This window comes from Bubalus bubalis, chromosome 12 (assembly GCF_019923935.1).
Source record: "Bubalus bubalis isolate 160015118507 breed Murrah chromosome 12, NDDB_SH_1, whole genome shotgun sequence".
In the NCBI taxonomy this organism is placed as follows: Eukaryota; Metazoa; Chordata; class Mammalia; order Artiodactyla; family Bovidae; genus Bubalus; species Bubalus bubalis.
Genome location: NC_059168.1, coordinates 77,771,403 through 77,789,957, shown reverse-complemented (window position 1 = coordinate 77,789,957; position 18,555 = coordinate 77,771,403). Strand labels below are relative to the sequence as shown.

Here is an 18,555-nt window from a genome sequence, read left to right as displayed (position 1 = left end):
AGAGGGCTCTGGGAGGCAGAAGCAGCTCATATTTTGGGTCAAGCCTCCAGGGGGTGGGGTTGAGGCCTGGGCACTCTCAAAGCTGGAGCAGTGTGGATCCCAGAGGTTCAGGGCACGGGGCACTTCTGAGGAGCAGATAGAAATGAGCGTCTCTGGAGCACTAGGTGGCCCTGGACAGAGCTGCAGAGACCAGAATGTGGAACTGAGCCTCAGCTCTGACCCCCTGCCACCCCCCTACCCCCCATCGCCTGGTGCCTGAGACATCCCACCCCAAACCCCTCCCTGTCTCATCTTCCAATCTTTTAACGCTACTCAGTCGTTACCAACCATCTACTCTATACTTCCGCTGACAACCTGGCCCTCGAATGCCCTTCCGGGACTCCCTTTCCCAACCCTCCACTCTTGCCAGGCTGCCTGCCTGCTCTTTTCCTCCAGGAGGCAGCAGGATGCTGCGGGGAGGAAGGGGTGAGGCTGTGGCCCTGGGGCAGAGGCTGAGGGTCACTCATCGGCTCTGAGGTCTTGACTGAGTCCCCTACTTGGCACCTGCGTGGTGGCACACATGGTCATGAGGCCTGAGTGAGATGCTCTAAATGCAGGGCGAGGAGCATGTTCCAAACCCACCCAAGGTCCGCCTTTCCACCTGTCCTTCTGGCACCAGGAACAGCACCCACCATCCCCCACAGAATGTTTCTCTTTACAGAGTTGCGGCAACCTGGAGCCCTCTGTGGCCCCCCACCCGTGAGAGGCCTGCGGTCTGCTGGAAGAGGACACACCCACGTCCCACAACGGCTCCCCACCTCGGCCAATGTGACGGCTCACCTGCATCTCCAGCAGGCAGACGCAGGAACTCAGCCCCTTGGAAAGGGAAATCTTTTCTGTCCTTGGCACTCCTCCAGGAGGGGCTCCAGCCTCAAGGCCTCAGAGATGTATTTGTTCACAGAGCACACGTGGTCCCAGGCACGGCCCGCTCCCCGAGCTCAACCCCACCAAGGAAGGGAAGAGCCCAGGGATATCTCTTCTCTCCAGCAGGTGGAGGCCAGGAACAAAGATGATGTCTCTTGTCATTTAAGAAACACTTTGTCATACAGAGTAAAGTAAGTCAATGAGAGAAAAATATCATACTAATGCATACATATGGAATCTAGAAAAACGGTACAGATGAACCTATTTGCAGGGCAGGAATAGAGACGCAGATGGAGAGAACAGACATGTAGACCTTGTCGGGGGGGCAGCGGGGGATGAATTGGGATTGACATATATATATAAACACTACCATGTATAAAATAGCTAGTGGGACACTGCTGTACTGCACAGGGAGCTCAGCTCGGTGCTCTGTGATGACCTGGAGGGGTGGGATGAGGGGGTGGGGTGAGCCAAGAGGGAGGGGATATATGTATACATACAGCTGATTCACTTCCTTGTATAGCAGAAATACAACACTGTAAAGTAACTATACCCCAGACAATTAAAAAAAAACAAAACCAAAATACTTTGCTTCTTACATCTTTTCCAAAGGACTATAAGTTCCTCGAGGGGACATTTGGGTGCTTGGGGCTGTGTGTGGGAGGTCTGTATGGCCTGGGGTCAGAAAACTGTGTCAGGTGGGGGAGTGGCCCCCTCCTTTATCAATAGGAATCAGAAACGCTGAGACAATTAGAAGGTCTCAGGCTGGGTGAAACGACGCAGAAATGGGGAATCGCAGAGTCGTGCACAGCACCACAGGGAAGAGAGTACAAGACAAACAAGTGTGCTGTTGTCCTCTGGGTACCGGTTAATAGAACATCTACCAGACAGGGTGCTAAATACCATACGCAAAACCTCACCTGACCCCATTAAAGACAAATAAAAACCCTTCCAAGGTCCTAAGGCTAATGCAAGTGCTTTCAAGGGTGAGGACAGTGGGGGAGGGGAGGTGAAGCCTCTGAACATCACACACCTAATAAATGAAAGACCCATGATTTGAAACACAGTCGTTGTCTTCATTTACTTCCTAGAAGAAATAATTCACTTTCTGGAAAAGAAGCAATAAGAGACAGATGCAGGAGGAGAGAGCATGTTTTTTTTTTTTCCAAGTAATTATTTGTATACATTTCAAAATCATCTTAAACATACAGAAATGTTGCTAGAACGAGAATGTTTTTTTCCTCTGAACTATTTGAGAGCTGACATAATGTCCTATGGCTCCGAGGCATTTCAGTGTCTTCACTGAAAATAAGGACATTCTCCTACTTAGCCACAATAAAACCACTGACATCAGAACATTACCATTGATCTGTTACTCCCATTTAAAAACTTTAGATCCCATGCAATGAAGTTTTGCAAACTGTCCCAACAATGTTTTTTTCTTTTTTTTTTTTTTTTAATATAACATCTAATCCAGAATCAGGTGTTATATTAAGTTGTTGTGTTCCCTCAAGTCTGGAATTAAATTTAATATAATGTAGGATAAAGAAAAATCAAGCCTCTGGAGGTCACTGGCTCTTCAAAGGTTGACTGGAAAGGCCTATGGTAAGTGGGCTGTTGCCTTGAATGTCTGGCCACAAAAAGCCACAGGGGTAGCCTCTGGAGCTTCTCCCTCGTGGTTCAGAGCAGACTGGGGACAACCAGGCATGATTTCCAGTGTAGGTCTTTCACTCAGCACTAGATAACCCCAGAGGAAGTTATTAAACCTTTTGACAAGGACCATCACAGTGGCACACTGGCATACACAGGCAGAAATGCTTCTGGAAAATGGATTTCACCTACTGCCTACCAACTTTAGTCTTTTGTTTATTTTATGTTATGATGATGTTTAATAATCAGTAATACAGCCAATCTTTATTGAGAAGATACTCTTTGTCAGGCACTGTGCTAAATGCTTTCATTTAATCATCCCATTCTTCCAACAATATGAGGTACGTATTATTATTAATCCTATCTTATGAATGAGGACACAGACATGGAGAAATTAGATGAAGCTGTCTAAAATCACACAGATGGTAAGGCCTCCAGAGTTCACATACCTTATCACCTCATATACATGCATGAACACTTTTGTTTAATTCCTAATGAAATAAAACGAGCTTCAATCTTCTAAAATCTGACCCTTCCCTCTCTAAAAGAAACATCGAAAAAGTGGCTTTCAATTTAACTGAGAGTGTGCATGTGTGCTAAGTCGCTTCAGTCGTGTCTGACTCTTTGCGATCCATGGACTATAGCCCGCCAGGCTACTCTGTCCACAGGATTCACCAAGCAAGTATACTGGAGTGGATTGCCTTTTCCTTAAGAGATGGAGAGCCCCATCTCTTAAGTCTCCTGTGTTGGCAGATGGCTTCTTTACCACTAGTGCCGCCTGGGAAGCCCTTAATTGAGAGGCTATGACCTGAGTCTACCTCAGGAGAACGTGAAGACTGTAACCCTCCTCCCCAACATACAGAGGTCAGGCCAGGCAAGATCATAAAGTGTGGGTAAAGTATTTGTTTTGAAAATTCATTTGGTGCTTAGATGATTAACAGAATTACAAGCCATTATCTTTTACTTTATCATTTTACTTATTATTTTTTAAGCTCTGGTAAACTTTGGTTTATCAGATATAATTTCATACATGTGGACTTCTGAAACATGAAGTAACATTGTAAAATAAGGCTAACAGAAACACTGGGCATGTTATTCTTGATTCTAGTAGCATGATTTACCTAGTTTTTGCTTAAGTGCTTCAGCATCTTATTGAGCATCTCCTGTATGCAAGGTACTTCAGAGCCCTGAGACCCAGCTCCTAACATTAGATTTCTAGAAGGCCTCTCCACACAGCTGCCAATAAAGACTTTATGTATGCAGCCTTCTGCCAATGGCTTATACATCTACTGGTCCCTTTCTGGGGCTGAGAGCACTGTTTGCCTGGAGCTTGGCTCCTCCCCTCTGAGACGTCATTTGCTCTGATGTGGAAGCCAGGCCAAAGGATCATATCTCATTTGACATTCACCACTGGGTTGGCAGCATATCAGAGCTGAATCTTTCATCAGAGGGCTTTAGGTTTTGAGAAGAAGGACAACATCCCCTTGTCCTTATGAAATGATAACACCGTGAGGGATTTCCTCCAGGAGCAAAAATGGAATGTTTCTATCTATCATCAACAATTACCTCAGTCAATGGGATTTACTGGCTAAGTAAATCCTAAGGTCCCAAGATTGAATCAGTTTAGGGAAGGAAGCAATATTGTTAGCAAGCTCTAGGTCAGAGAACAAGCTTCTTCGTTATTGGAACTCAAGGTGTTTGGAGAGGGTGAATTCACATAATTTAATGGGTATTTGTTGTTGTTGTTCATTAGTAAAACAATTTCTTTCCAACTAACTGGATAACTCATTTATGATGATCCTCTATTCAGCAATTTAAAGATGCCCTTTCAAAATTTAATTCCTAGAAGATTTTCAGAAGAAAAGAATCATTAATGTAGCTAACAGTCTATCCTCAATGTCTGTTATAGTACTTGGCTCACTGCTGGTCTGCAGTGGAGTTTGACTGAAAAAAATCACAGAATGGGCAGTTGCCTGTGGCAGGTATGAGCTTCATCGGGGGCAGCACAGTGTCAGCCCATGCTGGCTCTGGAGAACGGAAGCCTGCAGGGAGCTCACAATCAGGACTTACTGGTTGGCTGTGGAGGAAGGTATAGTCGGAATCCTTCAGTAACGCTTATTAGCTCTTAGTTGACCAGAGGAACGTCTGACGAGCTTTATTCTCTCATTACTGTGGGCACGTCTGGAAGTCACTCGCCTCAGGGAAGGAGACAGGCAGTGCGTCGTCCCCTGCCACTGGCTCTGCTGGGGCTTGCGCACCGGCGGCCAGACAGAAGGCTGACCTGGTGGTCTGAGACACGCTGCAAGGTAGTAAGAGGCAGGGTGTGCAGGCTGTCCTGGTATCCAGTCAGATTTTGGTGATTTCAGCCAAGATCTTTGCAAAGTTAGTTGGGCTGACCTTCAGCTTCTGTCCTTAAGAGAGACCCGGGTCCACTGCCAAGCTCCACTGCTTGTCACTTCCTGGATGAGTGTATTCTTCTCATAATTTCATTTTTCACATGTCTGACTACGCACTTGACATTCACTGGTCTTTTACATTTTCTAGTAGTTCTTTCATAATTTTCTCTGGGGGGAGGGTGCTATTCTACATTGTAAATTAAAATAAAAAATTTAGATTTCCTTTTGTGCAATGATCCTGCCTATCAAAATTAAGTTGATGGCGCCACTGGGCATTTTGTGCACACGTGAAAGACTTTGTTTAGATTGCTGTGTTCCCTGAGTCTTGGGAATGTGTTGTTAACTCCAGGGAATATTGGTCAACTGTGTTTGTTGCAGTCTGTAGCATGGGGAGCTGGGAACTGACAGTTTTTTAAGCCAAGAGGGTCTCACTTTTTTCTCTTCTAACATCAAATATTAAAATTAGACAGTCACCTATGAAGTATGCTGCTTACTGCTAGGAGGCAGTGTACCTACTGCCTGTATGTGCCAACTGTCGGCACTTGCACCTTATGACAATATCTCCATTTTGGACAGATCATCCTTTAGCCAGTCGGCTACCATGTCGGCCATTTCCTGGAAAAAATTGAGGATAAAAGCATGAGGTATTTTTTTCTCACAGAGTCGAATATCTCCTTCTGGAAAATCTTTCTTCATGTCGTCATAGTACTCTTTTGGACACCAACTGTCTGTAGCACCGTAGTAAAATATAAGCTAGAAGACAAGACAAAAACACTTTATTAGAAAACACTTTCCCCTCCCAACATGGATCTGACACAAGCCACCTACGATGCTTTGAAAACAGCCCCTGCACCTGGCCCTGTACGCTAGTCCCAAAGCTTGCTGCAGAGAGCGGCTCTCTCAAGGCAGTGGGCCTTCATGGTTTATGGGAGTGAATCTTGGCATCTGATGTTAAGAAACCCATGTAGGGAGAGCACTGTGTGATACATCACCCATGATCCACTAAAAGGACTCGCCAGCAAAGTAGTGTACATTGTGGTTGGGATGGACAATGGAAAGTGTGCCGAGAGGGGCAAGGAAGAGTTATTGAGACATGCGTGAACACTGAGTGACTTACAACCATTCATTACACATTAACAGTTTTCATACAGCCACATGCTAGGCACATGGGACATGTTTATTGAATGTACGCAAAGATGAGTCAGATGGACTCAGGTTTCTCAGTCCAGCAGACAACTTTGATCAGAACCCTGAGGGTGTCTATGACATTTCTACAAACAGGCTCCATGGAGCAGGGCGAGAATGCTGATTCGGGGGGAGGCGTTTCAACCACCCTTCAGGTGACAGCAAGCAGGTGGGATAGAGAGAGAGCTTCCTTTGAGGATGCATTCTTAGGATGCTTATTGATCTGCCCCAGCCTCTGATACACATACACACACACATCCATGTATGCACACATATGCATGTGTGCAGTTGTGGCCGACTCTTTGTGACCCCATGGACCGTAGTCCACCAGGCTCCTCTGTCCATAGAATTTTCCAGAATACTGCAGTGGGTTGCCGTTTCCTTCTCCAACACATATGCATATACACATACATATATGTATATATGCACACATACGTATGTGTATATATGCACACATATGTGCATATGTTTACGGGCACATAATCATATATATACACACATAAATATATATGTGTGTATGTATGTGTATATTCACATATACATTTATAAGTATATATATACACACATACATCTTTATCTTAACATCTAGCTCTAAGCTGCTGTTCTTCACCAAAAAACTACATTCTACTTCTGCATTTTGGTGAGGGGGGAAGCAACAAAAGTGAAATCTTATTCAGAAAGGTACAGACAGGTAATTTCTACACACACACACCCTAATTTTTTGGCCCCTCTGACATCTGTCATCACGGAAAAAAAAGAGTTATGCCTGCCTCTAGCTCTTAAGTGGCTAGTTACAGTCACTTATATTTCCACAACACACCAAATTTGCTCACTCATTCAAATGCTTAATCATTAAATGTCAGGCAAATACTGATTGAGCATCTTCTCTGTTCTAGGAACCTGGAAAACAGATAACGAGACGCAGTCTCTGCACACAAGGTGAGTAGCCTGGATGAGGGCATCTGGTGGGAACCAGTGGGCAGGAAAGGTTCCCCAGGGCACTGATGCCCAAGCTGAGTCTTCAGCCTGGGGCAGGGAGGCACACTGTGCAGAGCATACCGAGCAAGTAAAAAGTATGAAGGAGCATGGCACACTTGGAAACTGGAAGTAATTAGAAGTGGTTAGAAAATGGTGGTGGGAGAGGAGGTGGAGAGAAATGAAGTCCTGAACAGCCTCTGAGCCCCACTAAGGAGGTTGCATCTTGTTCTGAAGTCCACAGGAGCTAACAAAAGACTTCACACAATGAACTGACATGACTGAGTCTGTGTGGTAGGAAACTTACCTCTGGAGGGGATCAAGGAGAGATGGGAGGAGGATACGGGAAATAAGTGTTAGTGCCCACTGGGTTAATTTTCTCCTTGGACCATTAAATCCATTATCAGAATAAGGAGAGGTGAAGTCAATCTTAGTATAGTAACATTATGACATAACCAACATTCAAAGAGATGGTTAATTAAAAAACACTTTAAAGGGGAGAATATTTAATGTAGTACTCCAGAGAGTCAATTACTAACAACTCAACCTTGAGTTGTAGACTTGTTCTGAATCACTTCATAGAGATTCTTCTGGCTGTCACCTGGGATTTAGTCTTGAAAGCTGCAAAGGATCTGTGGCTCATAGATTTCTCACTTATTCTTCTTATTCTCCTATTTTTCTCACTACGACCATTTCTGGGCATGCCAAAGTACCAAAACCAGAATTCATTTTGCCAGGATTCTTAGCAGAGTATGAAGTTGCTTTTGTTTCCTAGAGAACAAGAGTTGTCAGGTTCTTTTTCCCTGGTGCTGGTCTCTCTGTGGCTCTAAAATGCTGCAACTTCACAACCAGTGGGTGATGATTCTGGCCGGCTGTGGACAAATAAGTTCCTCAAAATTTCTCAGCAACCACCCTACCATAGCTTCCCCTTGAAATACTGTTGGGAGTACAAGCTGTCTGCAGGCATTAATGATCTACCAATACAGCTAATAACTTCAGGTTCTCTCTAAACCACTCCCTACTCTTAGCACCAAGAATCCTTTAAATTATATCCAGGAAACAGCATCTGGAACAGTCATTATGCACAGTTGTTCAGCACTTCCTCAGAGTATGAAACATACTGTGTTAAAAAATCTGGAAATTCAAAATTCAGGCTTGGGTTTGTGGCCATCAGGTCTGTCTGTTCCTCTGCTCCAGAGTGTTCTCTTCTCTCACCAAGAAGAGTACTTTGGGAGTCCTAATGCCAATGCAGGCTATGGTGGTGAGGTTGTGTGAAAAACCCTAATACAAAAGGGTCAGTGAGAAAGAAAGCAAGGCAAAAAAGATCACTCCCAGTGAAGTCTCTGACAAGGAGGACAGCATCACAGTGGCACCTGCTATTTGCTTTCCACCTAACTAACTCTTCAAAGACTATTTCTATGATGCATTTACTTTTCAGTGAGGCAATTATAACTTGAAATGTCTCCACTGAGAAGTCCAGCACTGGGGAAACACCATTTCTTTCCTCATGCATGAAGGTGTCAGACAGTTGAGCAGGAATAATAAATACGGATTACAGGGACATACACCTACCTTCAGGTATCAAGAGACAAGTCCTGGCCAAGTAGTTATGGAGCAAGCACTGTCCAAGGCATGTACTAGGAACCTCAACACAAAGTGATGTCAGTGTTGAAGACAGTGTTAACAACGAGGATCATAGATACCTCATACGTTCATTTGATTTTATCTCTCAGTCCTCCATGACTATAATTATTTTGAGGGGGGCTGTATCTGGTTACATTTCTAAGTGAAAGTGGGGCAAGGTGTTTTTGTTTTTTAAGTTCTTCTTCAGGCTATATTCAATGAAGGGCTCTGTAAGAAAATCTTGTCTTATAAGTCAAACACATGGTCATTTCTAATGCCTTTACATATATTGGCTCAAGATACTTCCTGTTTCCTCTGGATTTTAAGTCACAGGCAATAGATCTGAACAGAAGACTCTGCACCTGTAGCCCTAAACAGGAAACTGGAAAAGTATGGGGTGTGTGAAGGTAGTACTGGGGGATGGGGAAGGACAGGTGAAGTAGAAAGAAAGAAATAACCAGACACCAAAGCATAGTGGTTAAGAGTGTATACCATTACTATTAATACACTGATATGTAAAAATGAATCTCAACAAGTAATGATGTCCTGAAGAAAACTGAGAATAATTTGCCAGGCCCTTGGACTGCAAGGAGATCCAACCAGTCCATTCTGAAGGAGATCAGCCCTGGGAGATGCTAAAGCTGAAAATCCAGTACTTTGGCCACCTCATGCGAAGAGTTGACTCATTGGAAAAGACTCTGATGCTGGGAGGGATTAGGGGCAGGAGGAGAAGGGGACGACAGAGGATGAGATGGCTGGATGGCATCACTGACTCAATGGACATGAGTCTGGGTGAACTCTGGGAGTTGGTGATGGACAGGGAGGCCTGGCGTGCTGCGATTCATGGGGTCACAAAGAGTCGGACACGACTGAGCGACTGATCTGATCTGATCTGATGTTAAGTTTTGTGTTCGCTGAGTTCTTACAATAATATTCTGAAGAAGGTATTTTAATCCTATTTTACAGAAAAGGAAATTTAGGCTTAGTGAGCCAATGTGCTTAAGTTGAAACAATTAGTGAATATAACCCAATGAAAAATTCAGTTATAAATCCAGAGAGAGCATTACTGGTCAGAAGCTTATATCACTGTTTACGATTAAGAATAAACAGAACAATGGTATGAAAACACAAACCTGAAGACTGAGAAATCTTAAACTGGTTATGAAAACTAACTGAATGTGATGGTTAAGTCTATGTAGTTCTTCTAGGGTGCTGCATGTCATGGGGGTGATTACCACTGTGAAAATACTGGAACTGTTAACTAAGAATCTCAGGCTATCAGTAGGATGTTTAAATCAAACGATTACAAGAAAACACATATTTCCTATAGTATTTCTCCCTGGCACTTGCTTTGATATGCATGGGAATTGTTCAAGAGTATACATTATTATCTCCCATCTTCATTATTAGAGATGGAAATTATTGCATTTCTAAATTGTTATGTTAAGTAATCATTTCTCTATTAAATAGAAAGTTTAATTTTCTCAATTCTAGATTCTGATCGTCTAGGACTGTGCTTTTGCTTTTCTCTGGGTACCTTCCACAATAAGGTGGAATTATGGTTACTATCATTTCTGAACTCACAGACATATTTTCCTTTAACCCTTCTGTTGCCCCTAAGGAGATAATGTCCCTGTGAATTTTGAAGCTTTTGCCCCCATACAGGAGCCACAGTTGTCTTTTCTCATGTATTTTTTTCTTTTCACTTTTTGCTGCTGAATCTGACAGATTCACAGCATTTCCACCCAAAATGACTCTAAATTTATATTCCGCCTGGCACTGGCTAAGTGGTTGAAATTCAGAAGTAAGACAGCTCTGCCTTAGAGAAGCTCCAGAGTAGGGAAGAACGCAGGCAGGTACAAGCTGCCCTTGAACATAACAGGTAGAAAGAGGCACAAACAAAGCGCTGTAGGAGGAAAACCTGACTTCTGACCTGAGGGATGCAGCAAAGTTTTGTTTTAGTACACATGGAGTTAATGGCTTTTATGCATTACTACTAGAGGGGTTACTGTAAGAACAGAAGACATACTAAAAACCACCTTATGACACAAGTTTATATATTTAACTAATAACTAACAAAAATCACTTTCAATGATATATCAACATGTTAAGGTATTAAACACAAAGAAAAGCCATACACACAAATCTCTATCTGGTGATAAATATTATTCAGCTATAAATAAAGAAGGAAATCCTGCCATTTGTGACAATATGGATGGACCCTGAGAGTATTATGCTAAGTGAAATCAGACATAGAAAGACAAATATTGTATGATCTCACTTATATGTGGAGTCTGAAAAGGTTAGGATGTGAAGGAAATGGGTGAAGGTTGTCAAAAGCTATAAACTTCCAGCTATAAGACAAACAAGTTGTGGGGATGTAATGTACAGCATGGTGACTGCAGTTCACACTATACTGTATATCTGAAAGTCAGTAATAGAGTAGACATTAAAAGTTCTCATCCCAAGAAAAAAATTGTAATTGAGGTAATGGATGTTAACGAAACCTGTGATAATCATTGTGCAATATATACATATATTAAATCATAATGTTGTACACTTTAATACAATGTTATGTGTCAATTCTATCTCAATAAAATCAGGAAAAAAATCTATCCAAATTCCTTCTAAGCTGGACAAGAGCAACAGGCTCCTCTTTCTATCCTCCCCCCAAAGTCAGACACCTAAGCCTTGACCCTGCAACGTTAAAGGAAACCTATTTTGTAATACAAGCATCTCCTTTCAGTTACTTAAAAATCCCATCCCTCTTGGGAACAGAAGAATAACAATCACAAAACTTTAACTAACTCACTGTAGACTTTCTGAGCAATCATTAAAAAATTTTTTTTAATTGGTGGAAAATTGCTTAAATATTGTGTTGGTTTCTGCCATACAAGAATGCAAATCACTCATAATTATTTATATATATATATATACACACACACACACACACACATACCCCTCCCTTTTGAGCCTCCCTCCCCTCCCCCCATCTCACCCCTCTACGTCATCACAGAGTGCCAGGATGGGCTCCCTGTGTTATACCGCAGCTTCCCACCAGCTATCTATTTCACATGTGATAGTGTATATATGTCAATGCTACTTTCTCAGTTCATCCCACCCTCACCTTTCCCTGCTGTGTCCATAAGTCTATTCTCTACTAGGTTCATCAGTACCATTTTTTTAGATTCCATATATATGCATTAATAGACAATTCTTATTTTCCTCTTTCTGACTTATTTCACTCTGTATAAGAGGCTGAGCAACCATTTTTAAGAACCTGAACAACTGCCGAAGAAAGGGAGAGAATTTAGAAAATTCATTGACCAATTTACCTTGTTTCCTTTCTTTCCTTCATCTAGAACTGGATCAATTATCATTCTTAAAAAAAAATGAGAATTAAAATCCCTGAAGAAATGTGGCTGAGGACAGAGGTGAACACACGATCCTTCAGGAGCACTAAGCCCTGCTCCCCCTGCAGGCACTGGAGGAGGTCCAAGCTGGTTACAGACTGGGCCACTGTCCAAGAAACTGGAAAAATCACACATCGAAAGCCCTGCAAAGTGGGGCTCTCTCCTCTCTGCACGACTCAAGTGTAAAGGGCCAGAACCTGCTCGTTCCCAAGTGGAAGTCACTGGGGCATCGATATCTAGTTCCATCTCTTCCTTACGTGGGACTGGAGTGAGGAGCTGACCCAAGGCGTCTATCTTCCTCTGGTGAAGCAACAGAGCTTGCGGTACCAGCAGCAAACTTATCTCCCCGTGTGTCTGTTTCTCCCTGGTTATACGCCTCAGGAAACCGGCAGATGAGAAGGGTCTTGCTTAACTAATGGAGAGGAGTGGCCGAGGCCAGCTTACCTGAACTCTCGGCGCCAGGGGACTGGAGGTTCTGGTGAGGATGAAGTAACACTGTGTTCTCCTTCACTGCTGCTCCCACACAATACCTCCCTTAGCCATCTTATAGGAAGAAGTGGCCAGAATGGGACTGGCTATGTATTTAATATCACGAAAATCTTTCATTACAGAATGAAAACATCTGAAGGGGTGGGTGAAAGTGGAAGTCGCTCAGTCATGTCTGACTCTGTGACCCCATGGACTATACACAGTCCATGGAATTTTCTAGGTCAGAATACTGGAGTGGGTAGCCTTTCCCTCCTCCAGGGCATCTTTCCAACCCAGGGATTGGACCCAGGTCTCCTGCATTGCAGGTGGATTCTTACCAGCTGAGCCACAAGGGAAGCCCAAGAATACTGTAGTGGGTAGCCTATCCTTTCTCCAGGGGACCTTCCCAACCCAGGAATTGAACCGGGGTCTCCTGCATTGCAGGAGGATTCCTTACCAACTGAGCTATCAGGGAAGCCCTGAAGAGGGTGGGTAGGGAGAGGAAAAGTTAGGCAAAGTCTTTTTAAAGTACTCAGAGGCATACCTAGGATATGACTAACTTTATAATAATAATAAACTTTTGTTCAATGCTTAGTATATACTAGATACTCTTGCAAGGTATTTATATGAATTATATGTAGCATTACAGTTTGAAACAACTGTATGAGAATAGATACTATTATTAAACCATTTTATTGATGAAAAAAAGGGGACACAGTGAAGTCCAGTAACTTAACCAAGGTCACCTAAGTAAGCAAGTGGCGGAGCTGGAGCGTGAACCTCAGGCAGTGACTCTCGGGACTCTGCTTCCCATACACTCATCCTCCTCTGGATCACGCTCCTCTAGAAAACTCCACCAGAAAAGTCCAGGGTGTGCTGACACAAAAGTGCTTCAGATGGAGGTCTCCAGGTCCAAATGACTGAGACCCAAACAGACTATCTATTTCCAGGATGATTATGGTATTCTGAACAGGTTTCAGATTGAACAGGCAGAACTAACACAATCAGTTTCAGGCTGAGGCTGGCGGAAAGGCAGTCTTGGTTAGCGGGGTCCAGGGAGCGCGTGCTATGCTCGGCTAAGCGGGACGTGGGCGTGTCCGAAGGATTTGCATGCCCAGGCCCGCAGAGAACCAGCGCAAGGTTTGTTCGTTCCCAAAGGCAACATGCGCCTCCGGGGTCGGGCGGGTTAAGCAGGAGGAGGCGAGTGTAGCAGAGGCGGGTCCCTGTTCCTGAGGACCCTCTGCCCCTTTCCCAACCACACCGTGGCCCCAGGCTGGCCCTCTGGAGGCAGGGGCAGCCCCATTTGCAGGCAGTCCTCCCACCGCTGCCCACCGTGGTCAGAAAGCAGCGTCTCGTGTGCTCTTGCTGGGAACGATTTCAGAGCCCTATTGACTGATAGTGATGCTCGAATTCCGTCTGGCAGTAGCACACACCAGCTGTTTCCATGAGCCTAGGCCAAGGATGGTCACGGCAGTTTAGAATTTCCCTCCTAAGTGAGTTTTAAATGAAAACTTCAAGTTTGTAAACCAAACACTAATTCACTTTTCTGTGAACGAGACATACATCCCCTTGTAGTTGAGAACAATGACAGAGCGAGGGAACGCTGACCCTCTGTTTGCCTCAGACGCCAGGTGCCTCATAATGCAGAGCATACCCCGGGGGCTCCCAGAAAGATTGGGACTGGGGTGGCGAAAATGTACAGTTGATGCTCTTGCTTTGGTTTACTCCATCCTGGCTCTCATTCCTGTCCCTGCCCCCCTCCACTCCCATCTTAGTCATTAGCTCCTCTCTTTCCTCCCAGTTTTTTAGCTGTGTTCCCCAAGGATGAGCCTTTATATGTCTTTTCTCCTCATTCTATGTACTTCCTTGGGTTACTATTACCCGTGCTCATGACTCTAAAAATAGCCTTATCATTCCCAAATCAAAGTTCAGCCCAGATTCCTCTTCTAGGCTTCCTATCCACATATATCCAGCTACCTGCCAGACACATGTCCCCCGGATGTCCCACAGGTATATCAAACAAAAGGACCGGAAGGAACTACTTTCTCAACCAGCTCCTGCGACTTGCTGGCACTTCTCCTCCCATATTCCCTATCTCGTTACAAAATCCAAATGCAGAAAAATAATCTTACTCCGTCTCCATGCTTTCATGAACTATGAGTGCTAAGTGTCTTTGATTCTACTTCCCAGATCTTTCCAAATTCTAACCCCCTCTTTACCCCCAACTCCCTTGCCTTAGTTCTTATAAAAGTCTTCTAAACGGTTTTCCCACCTCAAATTTCATTCTTTTCCAACATTCTGATATGCATTTTTCCAAATAATTCCCCTCACTGGTTAATGTAGCCACATTCCTTGGGCTAACTGATATGAACCGGTACCTCTGAACTGACTGTTTGTTCACAGATGGCGTATGTTCTGATGGGTCAGTGGTTAAGGGATATGGTTGTTAAACCTCTTGAACATCACCTTGATTACCCTCCTTCTTAAACCCTTCAATTCCCCAACAACTCAAAATAGTCTCTTTAGTGTAGCACATCATGGCTTCCTGTTCTCAGGCCAGTGCCCAAGCCAGAGTTAACACCATGTTGCCTAACCCTTTCCAGGGCCTCAAAGCAAAGCTTCTTCACCTGGGGTCCACAGGTCCACACACATTCATGGTTAGATGCAGTGGCAGTTGTAGGGAGAGGGTAATGTGAACTTGGATAGGAAAAAGAATGCATCCTTTTTCACTAACCTCTAAGCGTGATTTCAGAAGGATTATAAATATCTATTGTTTGTCATCTATAAAATTACTGAAATCTTCAAATTACAGTACCCTGGTTGTAGCTAAACTAAAAGTTTTTATGTACATCACTACAAATTTACAACAGTAATTCTGACTGATGGCATATCTCATTTATTTTGTTAGAAAAGATGCACATAATATACATCACAAATATGCTTTTAATGTATTTGGATAGTGATACTTCAATATAACTTTTTGTGGTAAAAAATATACTTCATGTACTTAAAAAAATATTATTCTGAGGAGTCTATCCATGACACAGTCAAAGAGATCCATGGCACAAACAAGGCTTAGAATCTATACTCTCACAGCCTTCCTGTCCATCCATCTAGTCTACATCAACTGATTGTTCACCAAACACGATGCACTGTGCTAGGCCACACGGACACCGAGACGAGAAAAACCTCCAAGGAGTGTGGGGGTGGGAACATAAAAATCCCATGTAAGAAATGCGATGTTATAACTCTACATATGGAGCTAGGGGTGCTGAGGGGAGGCACTTCTAAGCAAAACTTGGGGCTGGGGAAGGCCTCTTAAAGATGACAGTGGAGCCAAGTCCTAAAGGGCAGGTAGAGTTTTGTCAGGTGAGGAAAGAACACAACCTATGATGCCACAGGCCCTGCTCCACTCTTTTGGAGACAACTGAGTCTGATATCTTTGCTTCAGGAAAAGGAAACAATTGTATGTAGTGCTGAAGTGCTGCTGACTCTGGGTGGAAAGTGTCCAGACCTTGGACAGTAGGAAGACAGTCAGCTCTGGAGACTTTCAGAGTTAAAAAGGCCCATTAGCTTCAAGAAGATTAAAAAGTTCTCTTCATATGGAAATGCAGTGGTAAAAAGTTTGAACTTAGATCCAAAGCCTGCTGATTATGACAGTCTTCTAGAGGAGAAAGAATCCAAAGGCCATCCACATGAGGCAGTAGAGTGACTGTTTTTAGAGGACTGTGGCTTCCTGCCTGGATGGCACAAAGATACATTTTCCAGAACTGTTTTAAAAGTTGAATAACAGATAAATTGAATGATTTTTGCAACAAAATGTGTGGCTCAAAACATCCTCACAATGTGCAGTCCTGAACAGGAAAGATGTTTCTGAATGCTTATGTTTGGGCTGAGATGGACCTAAAACAGGGATATGGGGACTTCCCTGGTGGTTCAGCACTTAGGAATCCACCTTGCAATGCAGGGGATGCAGGTTCGATCCTTGGTCAGGTAACTAAGATACCACGTGCCATGGAGCAACTAAAGCCCATATGCCATAACTAACAGAGTCTACATGTTGCAATGAAGGATCCTGCCAAGTGTTGCAACTAAGATCTGATGCAGCCAAATAAATAAACAAACATTAAAAAAAATAAAACAGGGATATGTCTAGTCTTGGGAACTGATTTGGAAGGCGTGGGGAAATGCCCACTATTTTGCTAGAACCATGTGCCCTTTCGTTTCTTTACTTTCTCAGGCAGACTGGGACATATGTTGATTCAACTTTTTACCAATATTAAATTACAGCATGTTTCCTTTTTTTTTTTTTCATTACAGAAACAAAAAATTGCAATAAACTTCCTATCTTTTTATACCTTGTTTCACTTAGCAATTGGAACTGTCTTATTCTGGGGGAGAATTCAAATGTGGCTGGTAGTGAGGGTAGTCAATTAACTGCGGGTAGTTTTGCATCATTAAACTAAACGTGCCTTGCTTTCCCAAGTTTCATGAATACATTCAATGCTATCTTAAAAACAAAATAAAACCATTCCCTCTAGCTGGAAAGGTTTAGCCCTGTGACTGTGTGTTAACATTAACCTTGAAATGCCTGCCATCTACCATATACCTCCATATTTCTCCCACAAAAGTTTCTGCAAAGTACAGTCCTGACACTGTTACCATGAGCCGCCCTCTATCTGGGAATGATTACACTTGCATATGGATTTAACTTGGGACAGGAATAAGTTAGCACCTTCCTTTGACCTCTCTCTGAGCACAACATACAAACAGAATCCAGGCATGATGAGTACTTCGCAGCAGCTGGCTTCCACAGGTGGTAAGACAGAATATGACACATGATGGGTCGAGTCACTCAGCAAGTGTCAAATGAGCATCTGCCAATCTTCTTAACTGGGAACTGAGCTGTTTTTATCAACTTCCAGCCTTGCGAACTTAAATGAGGCTTTGAAACACATTCACTTATAATTTAACTAAAAAATAAAATACTGTTTTTCTTGCATTTTCACAGACATCAGGGACTGGAAACAGTTGCAAGCCCTGGAAAGTGGGTCCCTATGAGGCCCCAACCTCCCCACTCAGCTAGTGAGGGTATTCTCTGTGTTCAAAATTTCAATCTCCAGCCAACTGCTATTTTAGAAATATGATGACCACTGTGGTCGTAAGACAAACAGACTGGCACTTTCAAAAGTCCTTTCTGGGTGAAGCTACAATAGATCAATATTCTAAAAATATTTTTTTAAGAATATACACATTTCTTGCTTTAAGATAACTTTATTGGGAGGTTATAGAAATATGAATTAACTGTAGGCAAGTTTAAGTCAAATGTCTTAAAGATTCTAAACACAGCAGGGTATTTAAGATTTTACTTGCAGATTGTAGGTTCCTGGGCCCTGTAAGAGTTGGTCACTCAGTGGGGCTCATTTCATTGCATCCAGCAAATGTCACAGTTCAGCACTGACTACAAAGTTCTATATTAGCACAGTCCAACAGAAATACAAAGGCACGCAGGTAATTACCAAAAAAACTCGTTAAGTATATTAAAAAAAAATGTTTAGTGTATTTTCTAATAACTACATTTTAAAAAGTATCATATAAAGGAATGGATGAAATTACTTTTAATAATATATTGGATTAGCCAAAATGTTCATTTGGCTTTTTCTGTGACATCACACGGAAAAATCTGAACAAAATTTTTGGCCAATCCAATATATTATTTAACCCAATGTATCTAAAATATTACCATTTTCAACATGTAATTAATACATAAATGTTAATGAAATATTTTACTTTTTTTTTTGGTACTAAGTTTCTAAAATCCAATGTGTATTTTATACTTATGGCACAGGTCAATTCAGAGGAGCCATGAATAAACCCATGTGGCTAGTGGCTACCATGTTAGATGGCACAACTCTATCCTATTCAGAATGGACAGACAGGTA

The 18,555-nt window shown here is 42.9% G+C and overlaps 1 protein-coding gene across 4 annotated transcripts in view; it reads right to left on the bottom strand.

Annotated features, from left to right (window-relative positions):
• Positions 1-2,039: 2,039 nt before the first annotated feature.
• LDAH (lipid droplet associated hydrolase) overlaps positions 2,040-18,555 on the bottom strand; it is an 89,758-nt gene continuing 73,242 nt past the window's right edge. For 3 of the 4 annotated variants that reach the window (XM_006076043.4, XM_044926209.2, XM_006076045.4), the window contains one exon: positions 2,040-5,702. In XM_006076043.4, the coding sequence (XP_006076105.3) occupies positions 5,499-5,702 (204 nt within the window). In that variant the 3' untranslated portion in view covers positions 2,040-5,498. The remainder of the gene's footprint in view (positions 5,703-18,555) is intronic. The other variant, XR_003102372.3, reaches the window with a different exon arrangement.